The sequence below is a fragment of the Hipposideros armiger genome, unplaced genomic scaffold (assembly GCF_001890085.2).
Source record: "Hipposideros armiger isolate ML-2016 unplaced genomic scaffold, ASM189008v1 scaffold_62, whole genome shotgun sequence".
NCBI lineage: Eukaryota > Metazoa > Chordata > Mammalia > Chiroptera > Hipposideridae > Hipposideros > Hipposideros armiger.
The window spans coordinates 5018159-5038731 of NW_017731412.1; the positions used below are offsets into that span (position 1 = coordinate 5018159).

General features: G+C 56.2%; 1 protein-coding gene across 9 annotated transcripts in view; it reads right to left on the reverse strand.

The window, feature by feature from the left end:
• The window catches only part of TESC (tescalcin), a 68478-nt gene that overhangs the window by 14393 nt on the left and 33512 nt on the right, over positions 1-20573 (reverse strand). For 5 of the 9 annotated variants that reach the window (XM_019641593.1, XM_019641594.1, XM_019641592.1 and 2 more), the window contains 5 exons: positions 12643-12723; positions 6718-6857; positions 5015-5076; positions 4810-4917; positions 773-820 (listed from right to left, as the gene is read on the reverse strand). In XM_019641593.1, coding sequence (XP_019497138.1) covers positions 773-820; positions 4810-4917; positions 5015-5076; positions 6718-6857; positions 12643-12723 — 439 coding nt within the window. Of the gene's footprint in view, positions 1-772; positions 821-4508; positions 4727-4809; positions 4918-5009; positions 5077-6717; positions 6858-12642; positions 12724-20573 lie in introns of those variants that run through there. The other 4 variants (XM_019641597.1, XM_019641590.1, XM_019641596.1 and 1 more) reach the window with 4 other exon arrangements.

Below are 20573 nucleotides of genomic sequence, written 5' to 3' on the forward strand. Positions count from 1 at the left end.
TGCCTGCCTGCCCCTCCCCCGCCTGCTTCCCTTGGACCTGCCGGTGACTGGCCAGGTCGGGGGTGATTCACAGCCTGGGAGAATCTCCATGGGATGTGGCTACCGGAGTCCTCAGCCCCGCTCCAGCTCCCCTGGCTTTCTTGTCTTCCTCAACTCCCAGAAAGGGCTTGGGGACGCTGCTGCTGGGGTGCTCAGGGCCAAAGTGCCAGGCAGGGGGCAGGGTGGGCTGGTCTCCCTGCAGCGGGGTGTCTGCCTGTCAGAGCAGCGAGGGGTCGCTGTGCCTAACCCAGAAGCGCGTCTGTAACAGTGACGGCCCGGCAAGGCTGAATGTCCACCAGGGGGCGCCGGAGAGTCCACCGGGGCGGGCAGACATGTAAAACGCTCCATCTAGGAGGCACAGCAGCAGAAAAGGGGCTCCAGGGTGTGCTTCTGGAAAAAGCTGGTACTTGTAGAGGCACAGAACATTCCAGAACCCTGGCGGCAGCTGTGAACAGGGGCTGCTTCTAAGAAGGCAGACTAGGGGCTCATATTAGGAGAGAACTGGCGTTTTCATTGTATGCCCTCTTACGCAGCGTCAATGGTTTTGACCATGTGTGAACATTATAATACTTTTCCAATAAAAATAAGTAAAACCAGTTTCAATTGTTTGAAAGGCCACGCCCAGGTTTGACCCCTTTCCACAGAGATGCCAATCCATTCCTGACCAGCCAGCTCCCCCTCGAGTCCCCGCTGGGGTCCCACCATGCCACTCCCTCGCCTCCCGGACACCCACCTTGAGGAAGTCTTCGAAGGTGATGCCCTCATACACCTGGTCAGGCTCCTGGGGACAGAGCACAGGGCAAGGTAAATGGTTGCTGTCAGGGGGCTTTGTACACCCCCCCCCCTGCCCGCAGAACATGGATGGTTGGGCCTGTTTAGGGAGACTCACAAGAAGAGGGAGTCATTCTGGATTGTTCGCATCCAGCCAGTCACCCTGAGCTCCCACGTCCCACCTTCCCTGGCCAGAGGGTGGGAGGGGTGGCAGGGACAGGCTCACCGGGCCCCCCCCCGTGCCCCCCACAGGGAAGACCCTGTGGATGAGGGTGGAGAAGCAAGGGGTGGGACAGAGGCACAGGGCTCCCCTTCCCCGCACGGCCACCTCTCTGCCGGTTCACAGCTACACAGCCACCAACAGACGTGTCCTGCCATTTCCTGGTCCTGCCTCGTCACCAGAGCGTTGATAAGAACCAGTTCTAGGTGAATCACAGACCACTAGGGAAAGGGGCCCAGGGGAGAGGGGCCGGCCTGTGTGCCCAGTGAGTCACTGTGACGTGTCTGGCCGTGGGGCCTCTCACCCGCTCAGTCACTGGCAGTGCCAGTTCCCATCTGTGTCTTTCCTGCCCTGGGCACACAGGGACCTCGTGAGGCAGCAGGCTCCTGCCACAGCCAAGTCTCCAGAATTGTCCCCCCGCAGCGCCCTTCGTAAGTGTGACAGACGGGCCGACATCCCGCGCCCATCAATAGGCACCAGCTAAATAAACCTCGATCATCTGTGGTATTGATCACCACGCAGCTATTAGGAAGGGGGCAGTCTATATACACACCGATCCGGAAGAGGCGCCAAGATATGTACACAGTGAAAACCACCAACACAAACAAGGAGCAGACGGATGTGTGCAGACGCCGTGCGTGTGCGTGATGTTTCCCTGCGCCGCTAACCAGGCGCCCCCATCTGCCGCGTGCACGTGTGGGGTCAGCACGGGGAATAGGAAAAGCCACGGCAGCGCAACTCCATTTTGTGGAAATCAAAAATAAAAGGCATACAGGTATACACTGGTATACATACATGTCTTTTAAAAATAAATCTTATCGGGGGGGTGGGGGGGGGGGAAACGCCGTCAAGGGTGGTTCCCTTCCGGGAGCAGGACTGGGGTGGATGGGGGAGGGGCAAAGAAAGACACCTCTCTCCCTGTAGCTCCCTGGAAGTTGTACCATCGTGTCTCTAAGGAAACAACAGCAGGCACTCGAGGTGTTCGCTACGTGGCAGGCACTGGCCCCAGTGCCTCACCAATGTCATTAACATTACCGCTGACTGATGCGGACCTCACAGCAGCCTCCTTCATGGGCTCTGTCCTTACACCTGGTTTACAGGTAAGGCCCCTGAGGGGCACCGCGACGAGGCTGCTTGTCCAGCTGGAGTAGCAGAGCCACCACCAAGAGCGTGGCAGGATTCTCCACCCTCTGTGGTTTCCTTTTGATACTTTTTAAAAATACAGAACGCAAATCAATAAATATTTTTAAATTTTCTAAACGCTATCGGTTCTCAGATAGCTGGGCCAGCCCTGTTCTTAGGACTCCCTGCCCTGCTCGCCCATGGGCACCGGGAGGAGAGGCCCTCCCCACTGCGGGCAACCCCCGGTTCCCAGCACAGCAAAGAGAGCTAATTATAGACAAAGCCCCGCTGGTCCAGGCTCAGGGCTGGAGGGTGGGTACTCGGTGGAAGGAAGGAGGGCAGAGGGGTTCAGGGAAGCACCCCAGGCTGACACCCCAGCCAAGCAGTCCCCACCTCAAGCCACTTGACTTTCCAGAGAGCACTCTAGAAAGAAATCACTGCCCCAGTTATTAACTGGCTTTGCAAGTCCATTAAAGTGAGGGTGATGGATCCTTTGTCTGTGGTGGGCGGTGCGGGCAGAAATATTAGCGTCCTCAGAGGCCAGGCAGTATTGAACCAGTGATGTGGCCGCCCCGCGCCCCTCGCCCATGTGTGCACAGAGATTGTCTGTTTCTCAGGCCGACGAAGACGACACAAAAAAATACTTTACGAGCACACACGGGATCCAAAAGTAAAGACAGCCGCTTGGGACACACAAGCCGGGAAGCCGGCACCGGCTCCGAAATGCCTCCACTTCTGAGGCTGTAGAGAATTTATGCCGCTCAGCAGCTGCCAGCTGCCAACAATTTCACTACAGCAAATTAAGAAAACTGTTGCCAATTGAAACTGGAGTGGGACAGGGAGCAATTTAAAGAAGGAGAGTGTAATTAAATCAAATGGGAATTTGGCTCGACAACCCGGCGGGGATTTCTGCTCTCCCCACCAGGTCACCAGCCCTTTCTGCAGTAGTTAATTTGCTGAGTGTGTGTGTGGGGGGGCGGGCGAAGGTGGGGGGGGTCACCAAAGCCAGCAGCCTCCTCCTGGGCCCGAGAAGCAGACGGATAAAATACAGGCCAATAAAATGACTGCAGTCTCCACCCCTGGGGGCAGGCCCCGGCCTGCCATGACCCCTGGTGACAGGCTTGGGGCATAAATACAGGTTCCAGCAGGAAACCACCCCTCCACTCAGGCTGTGGTGAACCCAAAGCAATCGAGGTGTCTGGAGTAGCCACTTTCAATACACAGGAGCGGAGAAAGGACGGCCTCAGGGGCGCACCCGAAACCCCCAGGGAACAAAGGCCATCGAGATGGTCACATGCTTGCCAGAGGGTCCCTGGGGTCTCAGAGCCACTGTGTCCAGGGCTTGCTGGGCTGACCCCCGACCTACAAGAGGGTGTCCACCAAGCACAGTCAAGATCACTCTTCCTTGAACTCCAGAAAAGCATTTCTGTCCCTGAGTCTTGGTTTCCCCGCCGGTAATGTATGTGAGGTGCCTCGCACAGTGCTAGCATGGGGGAAGCCTACAATAGGAGCACATGGGGACACCTGGCCTGCCCGGAGCCTCCGGGGGAGGACCCACAAGCACCTCCACGCGCCTGACAACAGTCTGAACACGGCTGGTGACTGGCTAGACGGTCCAAGTGCCAGTTATCACTCCACTTAGCATGTATTCACAACCCTCTGGGTTCAGTGGCTCTTCCCGGGGGACAATTCTGCCCCTCCCCTCTGACAACGTCTGGGGACATTACTGGTTGTCGCAACCTGGAAGGTATGGCTGGCATCTAGCGGGCAGAGGCCAGGGGAGCCGCTCAACACCCTCCAGTGCCCAGGACGCCCCCCGCCCCCACCAGACAGCTACCTGGCCCTGCATGTCAATAGTGCCAGGTGGAGAAACCCTACCCTAACACGCCCGCGTTCACCCCAGGCCGGACCAGCACAGCGGTTCTGAGAGCTGGCCCAGCCATTTCTACACCAGTGTGACCCTGGCAAGCCTGCACTTTTACTCATGCCCGAGTGGGCCTACCTGCCTTCCTCCCCCACCCCAGCTCTACCCCCGGCCCTCGGGCTGAGAAACGGTGGTCTTTTCTGAAGTGCCTCTGCTCTAATCTTTTTACATCTCTTCTGGGGCAGCTGGGGGGTGAGGGGGAGCCCCCCTCCACAGCCTACCAGCTCTAAAGGCTAAGCCCTTCTCCTCTGTTTCACCTACACGTGTCCCCCACCCCCTCACTCACAGCTCTTCAGGACCCCAGACCAGGGAGCCCAAGAAAGAGCTCCCTGCGGACCCCTGCCTCGAGGTCACAAATTCCCTCCGAGCCTCTCATAAATAACTAAAGTGAGCCCGTGCCGTACGCGGACCGGGCCTGCCACTGTGCCAGGCGCTGCCCGTGGGCCGGGAGGCTACACACCTGGTCTACAGGCCCCAAAGCCCGGCCTGCCCGGCCTGGCACAGCGCTCCCGGCGTTGGAATCTCTGGTGGGTCTCCACGCGGGTCAGGAAAGCAGGGAGGGTTTCTGAGCACTGCTCTGTGCCAGGCCCAGGGACAGTGGTGAGCAGGACAGGTGTGCTCTCTGTCCTGTCAGGCCTTCCAGAAACAGACTATGACCGGGGCAAGGTTATGACCAAGACAGCAGGGGAGGCGGGGGGGTAGGGTTCTGGGGTCCCCCCAGGAGGGCGCTCACCATCTGCCCCACGCAGACGCTGGCCGCCTCCATCATGGCCCCGTCGGCGATGGTGCGAGCCGACTCCTTCTCAATGTGTGGGTTTCCGGAGAGCAGCTCCTCCACCACCTGGCAGCGGGCAGAGACAGGGTGACCGCGGGCCTCCATCTGGGCTGCGGGGCGGGGAGGTGCCAGGAGCCCTGGCCGGGCGAGGAGCATACTTTACATTTCGATATTCTTCCAGGGTGATGCGGCCGTCGCTGTCCGAGTCATACATATGGAACAGAACTGGGGGGCGGCAGTGGGGAGAGGGGCTCAGTCAGGGAGGCAGGAGGGGAGCCCGGGTTCCCCCGCCACCCCCACCCTTCCCCACTGGGAAATCTATCTCAAACTGAGCAAAAGGCCCCCTCAAGAGTGAAACCTAAACGCCAAAGTCACAGGAGTCACGGGCAAAGGCCATGGGGCAGACTGACCACTTCCAGGTGGGTGACCTTGGGCAAATGGCCTGACTTCTCTGAGTCTCGGTTTCCCCATCTATAAAATGGGAATAACAACACGTCTTCTACACTGTATGGCAAGGGATCTGTGACTGGCAGCTGGTTACAGGTAAGGGCCCAAGATCTCCAGGCAACTATGAACATGGATGATGTGACAGTATTGTTGCCATGATGCCAAATCACTGTAATTTCACACTATTGATCCTGAGGGACCCCAGAGGGCGGCTGTCATCTTAGCCCTGTGGCAGGTCCTGGGCCCCACTGCCTACATCCCAGCACCCCAGCTGATCTAAGCTGCCCCTAACGGGCATGAGGGACATTAGCGCCTCCTCTGGTCATGCCCTTCTTGGTGACATTCACTTTGTTCCTTGGCTGCCATCACTCAGTACCCCACAGCCAGCAGAGGCTTCCTCTCTGCCCTCTGGGCTTGGCCTCAGGGAGCTTCCAGCTCACAAAGCCCCCAGCCCTGGGTTTGTCCAGTGCTGACCAGAGACACCCCGCTGTGCAAAGTGCAGCAAACATCCTTTCCTCGCATCCTCACACGACCCTACGAGGCCAGGGCTGCCCTGGGCCCATTTCTCAGACTGAGCTGTCAAAACTCATAGAAGTTGAGGCGTTTACCCACGACCACCCTGTTAAGGGAGAGGAAACCAGGAGTTTGGACCCGAGTCCGTCTGATTCCAGGGCTCCCATGACCCCAGACCTGGCCCTCCCTTGGTTTGGAGGCCACAGGAGGGCCGTGGGACACCCAGCCAGGGTAGTTCCCACCAGCTCTCACGTTCCCAGTCCAGAGCTAAATGCAGCCCAGCCCCCGTGTTTCCATTTTCCTGCTGACCAGTCTGCTTCGGGGTGGGGTAGAGAGGGCGGTCAGGAGTCATGGGAAAGTCCATGGGGAAGGGAGATGTGACGCCGGCCACCTGGGGTCCCTGTGCCACTGGCCGGCCTGGGTCACAGCCAAGCACGCTCCACGGGCCAGAGGCAGGCGGGGGCACTCCCGGGGCAGATCGCCCAAAGCCCCGCACAGGCCACTGTGAACCTGCACCCGTGGCAGCTCGTGGGCAAGGGAAGAAACACCCTTTCAGGGAACACCTCCTGTGCGCCTGTGTCATGTCATGGAGCCTCAGAACCTGCCCTGGGGTCACAACCGCTACCCCCACGCTCTGGTTCTGGGTCACACAGCCGCGTAGCACAGGGGCCAGATCAGAACCCAGGCCTGTTTTCACATCGCCCACAACCCGCTTCCATGCCCAGAAAAGCACCGGCTGATGAGGGGTGTCCACGCGGAGGCCGCCATGGGACGACTTAGGAGGACAGAGAGCCGCCCGCGGCGCCCTGTTGCAGGGGCTGTAATTGGGGCTGACCTCCCAGGGGATGGGGCTGGTGTCCTCTGCCCTACCCACCCTCCTGCTGCCGCACGGGGAGGGGCACCCACATCTCAGCTTCTCTCTGCGGCACAGCTGCACCTGATCCTCATCCATGGCGGTGTCGATGGGTCGAAAGTAGGCCATGATGGTCAGGAAGTCCTCGAAGTTGATCTCGTCGGCCAGGCCGCTGGGCGCCTTGCGCAGGTTCCTTTGGGAGCAGTGATGGGGGTTGGAAATGAGCCAACAGCTCAGAGAACTCAGCCCTTCCAGACACACAGTTTGCCCAAGATGGCTGTGCTAGCCTTGGGTTCTGTTCCCCAACAAGCTGCTCTTGGGGGCACCGGGGGCCCCAGGGGTTTGGCCCAGCCCCTGGATGGCCCTCCCAGAGCTCACCGCCCCGGGGCTGGGAGGAGACAGACCACTGCACAGCTGTTGGTGAGGGCTAGGGGCTCCCTGGGAGAGGTACGACGCACAGAGGTGGGCGCTCATACATGGGGAAACTGAGGCGCCGTGCAATCCAGTAACTCACCGAGATACATCTCCTGACCCTTTCCTTTAGATCGGGGTCACAGACTACAGCCCACAGGCCACACACATCCCACCTGCCACCTGTTTTTATGTTGTCAAATGGTTGAAAAATATTTGGGGGGAAAAAAAAAACCCAAAAGAATAATAGCATTTCATGACAAGTGCCAATTACATGAAATCCAAATTTCAGAGTCCGTAATTAAAGTTTTATTGGCACACAGCCACGCCCACTCATTTCCATATCATCTGTGGCAGCTTTCAGGCTACAGAGGCTGAGTCGAGCAGTTGTGACAGAGACCACGTGACCCGCGGAGCCTAAAATATTTATTCTCTGGCCCTTTTACAGAAAAAGCCTGCCGACTCCTGCTCTCTACCAGCTGTGTGAAGCTCTCGTGCTGTGATCAGCTCTGAGTAATCTGTGTACTACCCAAGTGTGAAGTCCATCAATGATTTCAGGTTTGTTTGTTTTAACAAATCCAGGCAGGTTTGAGGCTGTCCCTATCCGTGTGCTTTTCTGAAGGGGCAAGGAGGGGTTCATGTTCCAGGCGGGGCTCAGGGGAGCGTATGCAATGCCGGGTCACACAGTGGGTGCTCCGCAAACGCATCTGAGGGACATCCCTGGCGAGTCCTGGCACAGAAGGACCGTTGCTGAGACAACAGCTTGGAGACGACCCTGCCCAAAAACAGACTCCCGAGACCCACTGTCGCTAAACCCTCCTCACTAGCTGACATCGACCTTCACAGTCTGATCAGGTCGTCATCAGGCTGACAGGCTGAGGGTGCCCCACCCTCAGCCTACATCCTTGCAAAGGGGTGGTTCTCCCACTGGCCCCGGAAGACTCCCAGTTCAGAGTGAGCGCTGAATATTTACTTGGGTCCCACCCAGGTCATGACTGTCCCTCGGCTTAGAAGAATACGGGGTTCTGTCTTGAGGGCCCATCTACTCTCTTTCAGGTACCGACTGCCCCTGACGCGTGCACCGCACTTCACACTTCACAGATCTCACTCCACCTTTTTTGCATCCCAGGGGATTTTTCCAGAAAGAGGTGGATCCTAAGCCTGGAATAGGGATGGTGGATCGTGAACCTACAAATCTGAGAGAGGATACGCGGTCTCCCCCCAGACTCAGGAAGCCCAACCTTTGAGTGTTTTTCTCAATCCCCACTTAAATCTTCGATCTTATCAAGCTTCCCAGTGCTCCTCCCGACAGATTCTTAATAATCTCCAAGTTTCTGCTGTCGGGGGCACAGAGCAAACGTACAGGGCATAAAAATAGCCCCTGGAATTATCGGGCTCCTCAGAGGCACTTCTTACTGGGTGAGGCTGGCTCCCTGGTCCTTCCCAAGTAGCTAAGGTTGTAGCAAGACGGGATAAGATTAGCTCTGGGGAAAATGTGATCGGCCCGGGGAAGGCAGGCCTTGTGTCCTTCTCAGACGAGGTCGAGACCCAGGCAGCTTCGCCATTCGGACCCGATTCTGGGGAGAGGGTCCCTTCCCCTCCTAGTGCCCCTGGGAGGTCCGCACGGACCAACAGCATGGTCTCCAAAGGCAACCTGAGTGCAGAAGCCGAGGAAACCCAGACTCAGCGCCTGGAGACAGACCTTCCTGCTCTCCACTCCTATTTCCTAAGTGGGGCCCCCAAGGCCAAGGTCAGCGGATGGAAGAATGGGGGAGCCATTCAAATCTGCAACCCACTCAAGAACAGAGCAGCTCTGGGCTGTTTTTGCAAAGATGCTGCCTGAGAGCAATATTGTCTCGTCCTTAACTTCCCAATGACCCTGTAAGCAATGGAGCTCCTGGGGATGGGGACAGACTCTGCTCAAACTGCCCTCCGAGACAGGCTCCTGGGTTCACTGTCCTGTTTCTGGAGGGTCTGGGGAAGCAAGGCTGATGCTGGTATTTCTTGAAAGTCCCATCTCCAGCCACCCCTCGGAGGCCCTACCTCCCCTCCTCATCAGAACTCACAGGACCGGCTCTGAAGGAGGTACAGGAGCTGACGGCCCCTTAGCTGCAGCCCCGCAAGGTATTCTGGGTCCAAACCACAGGGGGCTTTCCCTGTTATTCCGCCCCTCCTCGGTGACTTTCAGGCGACCTGCCGGGTCACCCAGTGCCTCCTTTTCTCCACACCCACTTTCTCTAAGCAGCTGCTAAGGCTGAGGCCCCAGGACCCTAAGCGGGGAAGGGCTCTCGCCACCCCCTACCTGGCCACTGTCCTCTGCCTCCTGCTCATCACCCCAAACCACTGCTTGATGGCAACGCCTTCCAGCAGGCACATGAGCTGCCCCTGCTGCAGACCCGAGTCCCCTCGACTCCCTACCCCCCAGGATGCCACGTCCTCCTCCGATCTCTGGGACCTTCCTCGTCCCTCCTGGCCCCCAGGGACCTGGTCGGGCCTCCATCATCCCAGTGGGACCCTCCAACCCCGCACTCCCCGCGCACCCAGGATGAGCTTTGCAAAACGCAAATTGGATCCTGTTGCTCCCCAGCTTGACACCCTGCAGAGGCCCCCCCCAGCTCTGGGGTGACCCCCAAACCCCCACCCATTCTCCCAAGCCCCAGGAGGCTCGGTCTCAGCCACCCGCCCACCTAGCCCGGCCCTCACCACCCCTTCCCCCCACACTCCCCTCCTCAGGGGCCCTGCAGGCTTATTTCAATGTCTCCCTTCCAGACACTGCAACATTCCTTGACTGACTGATGTCCCTTCCTCCATCCCTCAGGTGGCACTGCACCTGTGCCAGTCACCCCACAGCTGTCATAACTTTGACCCCTCAAAGTAAATGGGAGGGTGTCCCTAATGCCCCCACATGCCATCCCAAAGTCAGGGCATGCCTTCTTCACCTGTACCAGAGGGAGGTTTGGGCTCCAGCCCGCTTCCCACGCCCTGTCCCCTCGGCAGAGGCAGCACTTGAGGAAAGCCACCAGCAGACACCTGAATCCCATCCTGAGAGCTGCACACACGGTTCCCACAGGTGACAGCTGAGCGCCAAGTGACCTCAGGCCAGATTTTTTTTTTTTAAAGGAATAATTACATGTAGTGAAAGGCACACATCTTGAGTTTGGACAGATGTGTGCACCTTTGACAGCCACACCCATCAGGACACAGGACATTTCTCATCCGCCCCAGGAGTTCCCTCCTGTCTCTCTCCGGTCTAACCACAGTCCCTCACAAGGGGCAGTGAGGGCCCAAGAACCAGGCCTACCAAGGCCTTTGCCCAGGTGGCTCCCAAGGCCCCGGAGAAAAGGGTTTGAGGGTATTGGGGCGATCGTCCTTTCCTCAGTTTACCTAGTATTGTGGGGGACACCCCACAGAAGACTGGGACCCTGAGGCCTGGCCAACTTCACAAGTGACCTTATCTGTAAGGAGCCTTTTGGAAACAAGCCACACACACACACACACACCACCCCCACCCCCTTCTCATATCAGGCACCCACGAGGCTCTGGTCACCCTCGACCTTCTTCCTGTGATGCCTCCAACTCTGGTCCCCAACAGCCTATGTCAGCGCCACATCAGGGGCCGTGTCTCCCACGCGTGCCTCCTGCTCTGGTCCTCTGCCCGCCAAAGAGGGCACCTCAGGAAGAGCCAGGATTAAAAGGAGGTGAAGGTGGGGGTGCTGAATTCTACTCCCATCTTCACTACTGACCATGTGACTTCATACCTTCCGCCTTTGGCAAATGTGACAATGTGCTCTGAAGATTCCTGGGGCACTGGCTCTCTCACCTCCACCCCCAGATCCAACCTCCCCAGGTGTCTCAAAGCCACCCACTGCTCTCCACCTCCAGTCAGCAGCCCTGCCTCCAGCCTGGGGAACCGCAATACATCCCCTCCCTGGCCTCTCTGTCCCCTACAACCCACTGGTAGCCAGAGTGATGTCACCGCTGCAAAATGCAAACCTGGTTCACGCTCCACACCTAAAAATCCATCAGTGCCCCCCACTGCTGCTGCTAGGTTGAAGTCAAGACCTCTCTTGCTGGTCTAGGGGACGTAGGATGCTGCCCTGCCCTCCCCACACCCCTCACCATGCCCGGCCCCTCTGTGCCCCAGCCAGGTCTCCTCTCTGCCACTCATACTAGCTGTGCCTCTGGGCCTTTGCACATGCAGTTCTGTTTTCTTGAGCACCTTCTCTCCCTGCTTTGCCTAGTTAACTCTTGGTCACTCTCTCCTTAGGTCTCGCCCTACAGGCCCTGCAGGCCTCTGCACCTTGTGGGTCAAGCTGAGGACTCCATCCCCCACTATCCTGTGAATAGGTGAGGCTCAGGGAGCCCATGTGCCTGGCACAATCACGGTTGAGCAGTTCAGGCTCACACAACTTGAAACGAGTCAGGGAAGTCTTCGCCCATCTTATGGTCGTCCCAGGCCCGTTCCCTTCCTTCCTCTTTCTGCCCGTTCTCCCTGTGTGTCAGTGATCTCTGCAGATACAGGGCGTCAGGCCTGGGGAGGGCGTACCCACCCCTGCCGCCTGACAGAGCCTCAGGCTCGGTATCTGCATCCGGTCACATGAGTCTTTCAACTCCAACAACACTGGGCATTTGGCGGCATGAGCTCTGGTCTGAGCCTCAGCTCTGGGGCACCCACCAAGGTACACCACCCCTTCTGTGCCTCAGTTTCCCCGTCTGTAAGCCAGGGAGATGAGCTCACGACAGCTAACCTAGTGCTTTCGCATGCATCATCTCTGTGCACCCTCACAGCAACCACGTGAGGCAGATGTTGTTATTACCTCCATTTTATAGATAAGGAAACTGAGGCCGCCTCCAAGATGGCCTCCACTGATCCCTGCCTCCTGGTGTTCACGCCTCTGCTCAGTCCCGTTTCCAAGCGTGGGGTGACCTAGTGACTCACTTCTAATGAAGAGAATACAGCACAAGGGATGGGCTATCCCTCGTGAGAGCTGGCTACAAAACGACAGTGGCTTCCATCTCCATTGCCCAGTCTCTCTCCTTCTCTCTGTCATCCGGACATCTCACCCTGAAGGAAGCCAGCAGCTGCCATGGGTGAGTAGCCCCATGGGGAGGTCCCTGAGACGCCACCTGCCAACAGCCACGAGGGTGAGCTCGGAAGCACAGCCTCCTCCAATCGAGTCTTCAGATGACTGCAGCCCCAGCTGACCCTGAGCCCGAGAACCCAACTAGTTTGCACCCAGATCCCTGATCTACAGAAACGGTGAGATAATAAATTGTCATTGTTTTCAACTGTTAAGTTTTGGGATTATTTGTTACGCAGCCACAGCTAACTAATACGAAGGCCTAGAGAGATTGAGTGAGCTGCCCAAAGTCACCCAGCTACAAATCCAGACTCGTCTGACCCAAACCTGCGCTCATAGCTCCTACCCAACACAGCCCCCTCCTCGTCTCTGCATCAGCTCGAGGGGCTGTTCTGAGCACAAGAGGACGGTGAGACGTTCAAGGGCAAAATGCTCCCAGAAGGACAATGTCAGCTGCCATCAGGCGACTCCAGGACGAGGACCCACCTGTTGTCGAAGAAGGCACGGATGATTTTGGATCGGATGGGGTTGAGCTCCAGGTCAGGGACGTTGTTGAAGTGCTCCTTGCTGGGTTCCAGGATGGAAAAGCACCGGGAAAAGGGGGAGAAAAAAAAGCGGATGTCAGATGGCATCTTGACCACTTGTCGGGCTGTATGTTTGTTTGTTTTTTATCCCGAGCAGGCCCCATGAGAAGAGTTCAGAGTTCAGAGACCCGACTGGAATAGGCAGCCCTGATCTGCCTCCTCCTCTAACTCTTGGACAGGAAGGATCAGGGAGGTTTGGAGGCTCAAAGATGCTTCGGGGAATCCGATAAATGTCCCGGAAATTCACCTGCAGGAAAATGCAAGGACACAAGAATTGCACCCCATTCCAAGGGGTCAAAGGCCACTGAGGCTCATCGTAGCCCCCAGGTTAGGGAATCCCGGCTTCGGCCATTCTGGAGTCAGGGCAGCAGGTTGCCGGCTTGGAGATTTAGAAAACAGTCTGGCAGGTCATCGACGGGTGAAATGTAGTTACCATGTGACTCAGCGATTCCACTCCTAGGTGTATCCCCGAGAGAGAAATGAAAACGTGTGTCTACATAGAAACACGTGCATGAACGTCCATAGCAGCATTATTCATAGCGGCCCTAAAGTGGAAACACCCCAGATGTCTGTCATAAATGGAGGCTATAAATGGATACATGGATGGATAAAATGGAGTCTTTCCATACAATGGAAAAGGGTTCATCCATAAGAAGGAATGGAATAGGGATACATTCTGCAACCCAGATGAAACTTGAAAACATGATGCTAAGGGAAAGCTGCCAGACACAAAAGGCTACCTAGTATATGATTTCATGTATGTAAACTGTCCAGACTAAGGAAACCCATAGAGGCTGAAAGTAGATTAGTGGTTACTGGGAGCTGGGGGGCTGGGAGCGATGGGGAGTGATAGCTAAGGTTATGGGTTTCTTTTGGGGATGATGAAAAGTGTCTACAAATTGACTGGTTGCTGGACGCTTAACTTTGTGGAAATACTAAACGCCACTGAATTATACATTTTAATGGGTGAGCTGAAGGGTGCGTGAATTTCATCTCAGCAAAGCTGTCAAAAACATTAATAAGGATGCTGACTTGGGACCCGAGAGCGTGAATCAGACACAGCGGCCCTGTCCCTGGGCACAGGCGTCCCTGGGTCCTTGAGGCTGTGGATTTGCTGGCATGGAGGCAGGAAAGTCCCTCACCTGCCCGACCTTCCCACATAAGGCCGTGCTTTGTTCTCACAATCTGCTGCTCCCTGCTCACTTTTTTTTCTTCAGCTCTGTAAACTTCAGCGGGCATTGGCCTTGGAAGAGACCCAGGGCACAGGCTGGCAATCCCGGGGAACAAGGGGACACGCCCAGGCGGGGAAGTAGAAGGATATCAGGTACTTGAAACAAGAATGTCCAGGGGTGGGGTATGGCTCCGATTCAGCACTCAGAACGAGAAGAAACCCAGGCAGGGAGGGAGGAACTGGCACGTACACAGAGGATTCAGCGCTGTTTGAGTTGAAAGGTTCTATAAACACACAGCTGGCTCCTGTCCTGCCTCCACCTTCCAGAGAGGACCCAGCCCCAGGCCCGGACAACCTCTGTGTTCTCTGCCTCCTGGCTTCCTCCTGGCTGTCTCTTTCCCAGCACGCTCAGCGTGCCTTGCTTTCGGTGTCTGGCAAAACTCAGGAGCCAGTGGAAGAGGACCCCAATGTTTTAGCTTCATGAGAGCTCGGTTCTGAAGAAAGGGGCACACACAGAACAGCTGGCCTGGAGGGATAGAATATTACTCAGCTGTAAAAAGGAACGCGGTACGGACACGCGCCACAGCATGGATGAGATTGCAAAACAACATGCTCAGCTGATATGCAACGGCCACAATAGGGAAATTCACAGAGACAGAAAGCAGACCAGTGGTTGTCAGGGGCTGGGTGACAGGGGGTGATGGCTAATAAATGCGGCGTATCTTTTTGGGGCGACGAAAATGTTCTAAGGTTGATTGAATACTTTAAATGGGTGAATTGTACAATATGTGAATGCCACCTCAATAAAGCTGTCAACATAGTTCCCTAAAATCTCTTAAAAAAACAAAAAGAGCCCCTGCACTGTGACGTCATTTATGGGAAGAACAAAAAGCAATGACACTTAACCTATGCAGCTTGGAGTTGGGATAATGGCTAGCTATCTTTGGGGATGGTGACAAAGAGGGAGCGTGACGGGGATCTTGGGGACTGAGAATGGTCTGGGTGTGAGGTCTGTGCAAGCTCATCTCACTGTCACCTGTCACTTTTCTCTATGCACAGTACACTCCCCACGGCACTCGCCAGGCCCAGCCATCCCCCATCCCTTTTCCTCGTGACACAGGAGGAAACAGACAGAATGCCTCGGCCCCCCGGATGGGAATCAGTGAAGTCCAAGGGGCCATGTGGCGCTTGAGACGGGATATCGGGAGAACAGAAAGGAAGCAACTGGCTGCTATGTGCCCCGTTAGCACATGAGACCCCCAAGCGCGCTCGGGCTTGCACTGGCCAGGGAGTCATGGCTACTGCTAACCCTTCTCCAGCCTCAGTTTCCTCCTCTGTGAATTGGGTGCAACTCTAGCACCTGCCGTATCAAAAGGGATGTGAAGACAAGCACACCCAGGGGCTGGTCACGCTCTGCCCCCGACCAGGCACTTGGTCTTGGGTGAGCCACAGCCACGTGTCAGAGTCCCAGATTTTTCACCTGTAAAATGGGGATAGTGGGAATACCCGGATAAAATATCACGGGGCTAATGAGATGATTAAATGATATAAATGCCTGTTAGGTACTTAGCATGCTGCCTGACTGTGAGCTCTCTATTTTAAAATTTAAAAAAAAAAATAATAATAATAATAATAATAATAATAATAATAATAGCTATAACTCTCTATGTATGCCCAAGGTATCAGGTCCTGTTCTAAGAGCTTTACATTATTATCCTATAAGGTAGGAACTTATCTCCATCATAAAGATGGGAAAACAGAGGCTGGGAGATGGAGAAACTTCCTACTGCTAAGAATGATACCAACTGACTTAGGCAGCACGTGGAAACCCCAGTGGCAGCAATGACACCTGAGTCAGGGCTGGCGGGCTGGTCCTCGGGGACACTCCCAATTATTTGCCAACCTCCCTTCCTAACAAGTTGGGCGCAGGCCTTGCGTCCAGAGCCTGGGAAAGGCTAGCCACAGTTCAATGCCCCATAAAAGTTAGTTTCGGTCTTATTTTCTTTCCTCCCCACCTGCCCCTCAGGGGCCCGCTGGGCTGGTTAGACCGGCTCAGGGGAAGGTATCTGAGCCATGGGGACAGATCACTGCTGTCAGGCCAGAGCTGATGCTCGGTGGCCAGCGGGGGAGGTTCACCCACAAGGGTTCCAGGGACACACAGCTTCTATGCCTCCCCAAGGGAGCTGGAGCCCTGAGGTTTTACAGATTCCCCCTGGCACCCCGAGGGCTTTCTCTGTGCCCGGCTGTGCTAAGTGCCCTGTAAGTACAGCCACGTTTATTTGCCCACATGTGCCCACGACCCCCACTGAACAGGCAAGAAAATAAGGCCCAGAGAGGTGCAGGGACGAAGCCACCATCACACAGCCAGGAGGGGAGCTTCGAATCCTGCGCCGACCGCCCTGTGCACGTCCTCATACTCGCTACTTCCTTTGGGTTGCAAGGTTTTAAAGAGAGAGAGACGGTGGCAGAGATCTCCGTGGGGCCTCTGCTCCCACCCAGCCTCCAGAGGCCCCATCCGGGACTCAGAAAGAGGGCTCGACAAGCATCCGGCCCACACGGGAAGCACAAGACTGAAAAAAATCCACTGAGGCAGGCTGGGTTCTTCCTCAAGCCTTGTGGTGTGGGTGGGTTTCCGGCGGCTTTGAGGTTCAGCTCAACTGCAAAGTTCTCTCTGCGGGTTTGGGGCTGCCCCCAGCCACCACCAAGGACTCCTGGCGCCAGAGGTACACAGTGAGGCCACACATGCTCAGCCTAGAACTCTGGCCTCCCCGCTCTCCGCTGGCTCAGGGCTCCCTGCAGCACCCAGGGGGCCACTGGGGCCTTTGCAACATGGGCCAACCCCCTCCCTGCATTCACTGGTTAGCTTTTGATATTTCCCACATGGATGATGGGATATGAAACAGTGGGGACACTGGGTCCCCATAGGGGCTCGTGAAGGAGGGACTGCGTCTCATCTAGCGTGTGTCTTCCCTGAGCTGCTCCAAGTGTGGTCCCAGGACCAGCAGCATCACCTGGGAGCTGGTGAGACATGCAGAGTCTTGGCCGGCCCCAGACCTGCCGTGTCAGAACCTGCCTTTTAACACGATTCCTGAGGGATTCGTGTGCTAGTTAATGTTTGAGAAGCACCGGCCTCTTGACTTCCCAGTGCTAGGAAAGCCCTCGCCTCACCAGGCGGTTCTCCCATCCACAGGCTTCCGCATAAAAGAGGCTGGCCGGGGAGCCCTGGTCCCCCTGCACCCCAGCCCCCGGCCCCGTGGCAAATGTCTCCTTCAAAAGCCCGGGCAGCGTCCCTGCCACCATCCGTCCTCCTCTCCTCCTGTAACTGCTCATCCCTGAGCCCCGCGGTCCTCCCAACGCCTGTCACTTAATTATGACGGTGGGAGCGACAAGTAGTCCCACACCTTCCACGTGGCCTCAGCAGCACACGGGACAGACACATCCCTCCTGGGATTCTAGCAGGGAGACAACACAGGCGGAAAACGGGGTGTCTCGGGCAGCGACAGGCACACTGCAGGCAGACTGAGCAGCGACGGGGACAAAGGGCTGCAGAGAGCTGGTGAAAGTCTCAGTGGGGATGGTCAGGTGGCGCAGGTGACCCAGGAGCAGAGACCTGCATAAGGCGAGTCCTCAACCCCAGGGGACACTTGGTACGATGTCTGGAGGCATTTTGAGGTGTCATCCTGGGAGAGGGTGCTGCTGGCATCCGGGAGGGGGAGACCATGGATGCAGCTCAACACCGCATGCATACATGACAGCCACCTCCCCTCCACCTCCCCGAAACACTCCAGCCTCAAGTGCCAATGGAAACCCTGCTCCAGGGAAAAGCATTCTAGAAAGATGGAACAGCGTGTGCTAGAGCTCTGAGGCAGCAGAGCAAAACAACGTCTGCATGGCTGGAGCCAAGGGCAAACGGTCAGGAGGTCGGAGGGGCAGCGGCCCCTCGCATGGGGATCTGCGGACACGCAGTGCCATCGGCAGCTCTGACTTTATTTTTCTTGGTGAGGTGGAACGTTTTGAGCAGAGAAGTGCCGTTTTAATAGGGTCTCTGTACATTACCGTGTCGATACCACGGGTGGGGCAGTGGGAACAGGGGCAGGGTGTCCAGGACGGAGGCTGCTGCCGTAACCCAGGTGGGAGAGGAAGGCCGCCTGAACGGGACGTCCGGGAGGACAACGAGTGGCGTGCCTGGGGACACAGTAAGTGTGAGCCGCCTTCTGGGCGTCAAGTGGATGGGCAGCTGCTACGAGCCTGTAGCTCAGGGGTGTTGTCCTGGCGGAGGCAGGAGTTTGGGAATGAACAACCAGGTGGCCTCTCTAGCCATGAATGAGCACGTATTTTATTTCAAGTCCTTGCTACTACGGCCAGGACAACCCTCTGTGATCTGCCCCCGGCTCTCTAGCTGTCCTGTCACCGCTCAGGCTGACAAGGCTCGGCCCCATCTCCCGCCTCTGCACTTGCAGTCCCCTCTGCCTCGAGCCCCCTTCCCAAGCCCCCTTCACATCCCGGCTCCTCCTCCCCGTTCTGCTCTCAGCCCCACAGTGCCCCCCTCAGAGGCGCCTTCACTGACCGCCTATTCCAAGGCCCGTCTCCCCACGGCGGTCCCAAGGTATGCACCCTCGCTGCTCTGTTTCCTTCCTTTATCACAATACATAATGAATTTGCTTCTATGCTAGCTACCATTCTGGCTCCGCCCACCTCAACACACACACACACACACACACACACACACACACACACCCCTAGAACAGAGACCCCCACACACAAAGGGTGGGGAGGGGGAGCCTCGCTTTCACTCCCCACAGCATCCTCAGAGCTAGAACCTGCCACGGAAGGCCCTTGCTGCCTGCTTTGAAAGCAAGGACTGAGCCAGGCTTCAGCCTGGGAAAAAAATCTTTGTAAAGAAATATTACGTACGTTATCACTAATAAATCTAAGACCATTGAGAAAGCATCTTCCTGCTTTGGGGACACCTTAGCACCCTTTCACACCAAGCTGACCTGGTGGCTCCTTGTCACACCTGCCCCCACACCCTCCCCTGAGCAGGTGTGATGGCCCTAAACGAGCACACACACGTGCTGTTTCCTTGGCAGCTTTACAAGCGACTGTGGGTTTTTCTTCTTAAATAAACGTGCATCACCCTAGCTAGCGGAGGCTTTAAAGGGAGGACTCGTTAACTCTTAGAATGCACTAAACGCTGACAGTGCCAACAGCCTGATGATCTCGGCAGGGCCTCAACTCTTTCACTGTTGCGAGTACTTCTAAAAAAAGCTGCAAATTCCTAGCCATTTGACAGGTTAAAAGCAAAATGACTGGGGTTAACAAGTGACTGAATGTGGGGGGAAAAGCAACGTGATCATCGCTGTGGCTTGGGGCTCCAGCTCGTCTGTCAGCCAGCTCTGCAGTGAGGCCCTCATGCCTTTAGCCTCTTATGTAAAGTGGGGCAGTGATGTGACCTTCAGAGGGGCCCTGAGAACCTTGAGACCCTGCACTCAGCCCAAGGCCCGGCGCGCGTCCGCAGTCAGCTCTGGCCCCCATTACGCACGTGGCCCTGAGCTAACCTCTGACTCCACAAAGCAATGGTAGGCGCTGAGGGACACCACCCAGGCCTTAGGAGTGTGACATTCTGCTGTGCGCTGGGGGTGGCCTATCAGAACGCTGCTCTGCCCTTCTTTGGTGGCCGTCAGCCACGGACACGGCTTCCTCTCTCTTCCTAGACAGTCATGTCTGTGGTTGTGTTTATCCCAGGAATCACTCCACACTGGGTGGCTTGATGAACCTAAAAATGTCTCCGTAACGCCGCGCTATCTAATCAGGCCTCCTCCTGGGCTGCATCGCTATTGAAGTGTATTAAAGTATTCCACCATCTATTTTTGGACGGGGGTGAGCCCGCCAGGGCGCTATGAGGAAGTAAAATGTTGCAGTCACCAGTTAAAGGGCCCAACTGAAGACAGAAAAGGTGCAAGAAGCCATTCTCGTATTTCCTTCACAATAAGTACCTTTTAATGGGTTTATGTACAGAGGGCCCCCCCTTGCCACAAGAAAGCTTTTGAGGACAGATGTCTCTGCATAGTTAGGTGCACAGTAAATGTGTCAGATGGCCTTTGTCTATTCAAGCATTCCACCAAGAGGCTTCAGAACTCAATGCTTTGTGGTCAGGGTGGGTTCAAGTTTTGGGGGCCCTGAAACATATATAATTTGAGGGGGGGCCTCTTAAAGAAAAAGGATGCAGCACTATGAATTTTTTTTTAAATCAGGTGCTGAGCCGTAAGGAACCCATGTAGGGGGGGCCCTGACACCCTGGTTTTAAAGGCCTCAGGATGAACCCACTCCTGGACGTCCTTACCTGATTTTCAGAAAGAGTGGCTACCTGACCAAACAAGGGTAGGAAATAGTGGGTTAAAATTAAAACCAATGTTGGCAGTTTTTACATTGTGAGATTTTTTTTTTTAAAGCTATATTCAATTTATTAAAGGCAGACATTCCGGGGCCGGCCGAGTGGCGCGATGGTTAAGAGCTGGCTTGGGATGCCAGAGGGCCCCGGTTCGGATCCCACATATGAGGGCCAATGACACTGCCCTCCACAGCTAAGATGCTGAACAACAGCTCAACCTGGAGCTGGGCTGCCGTGAGTCGCCTGCGACGGCGTAGGCTGCAGCCCCTGT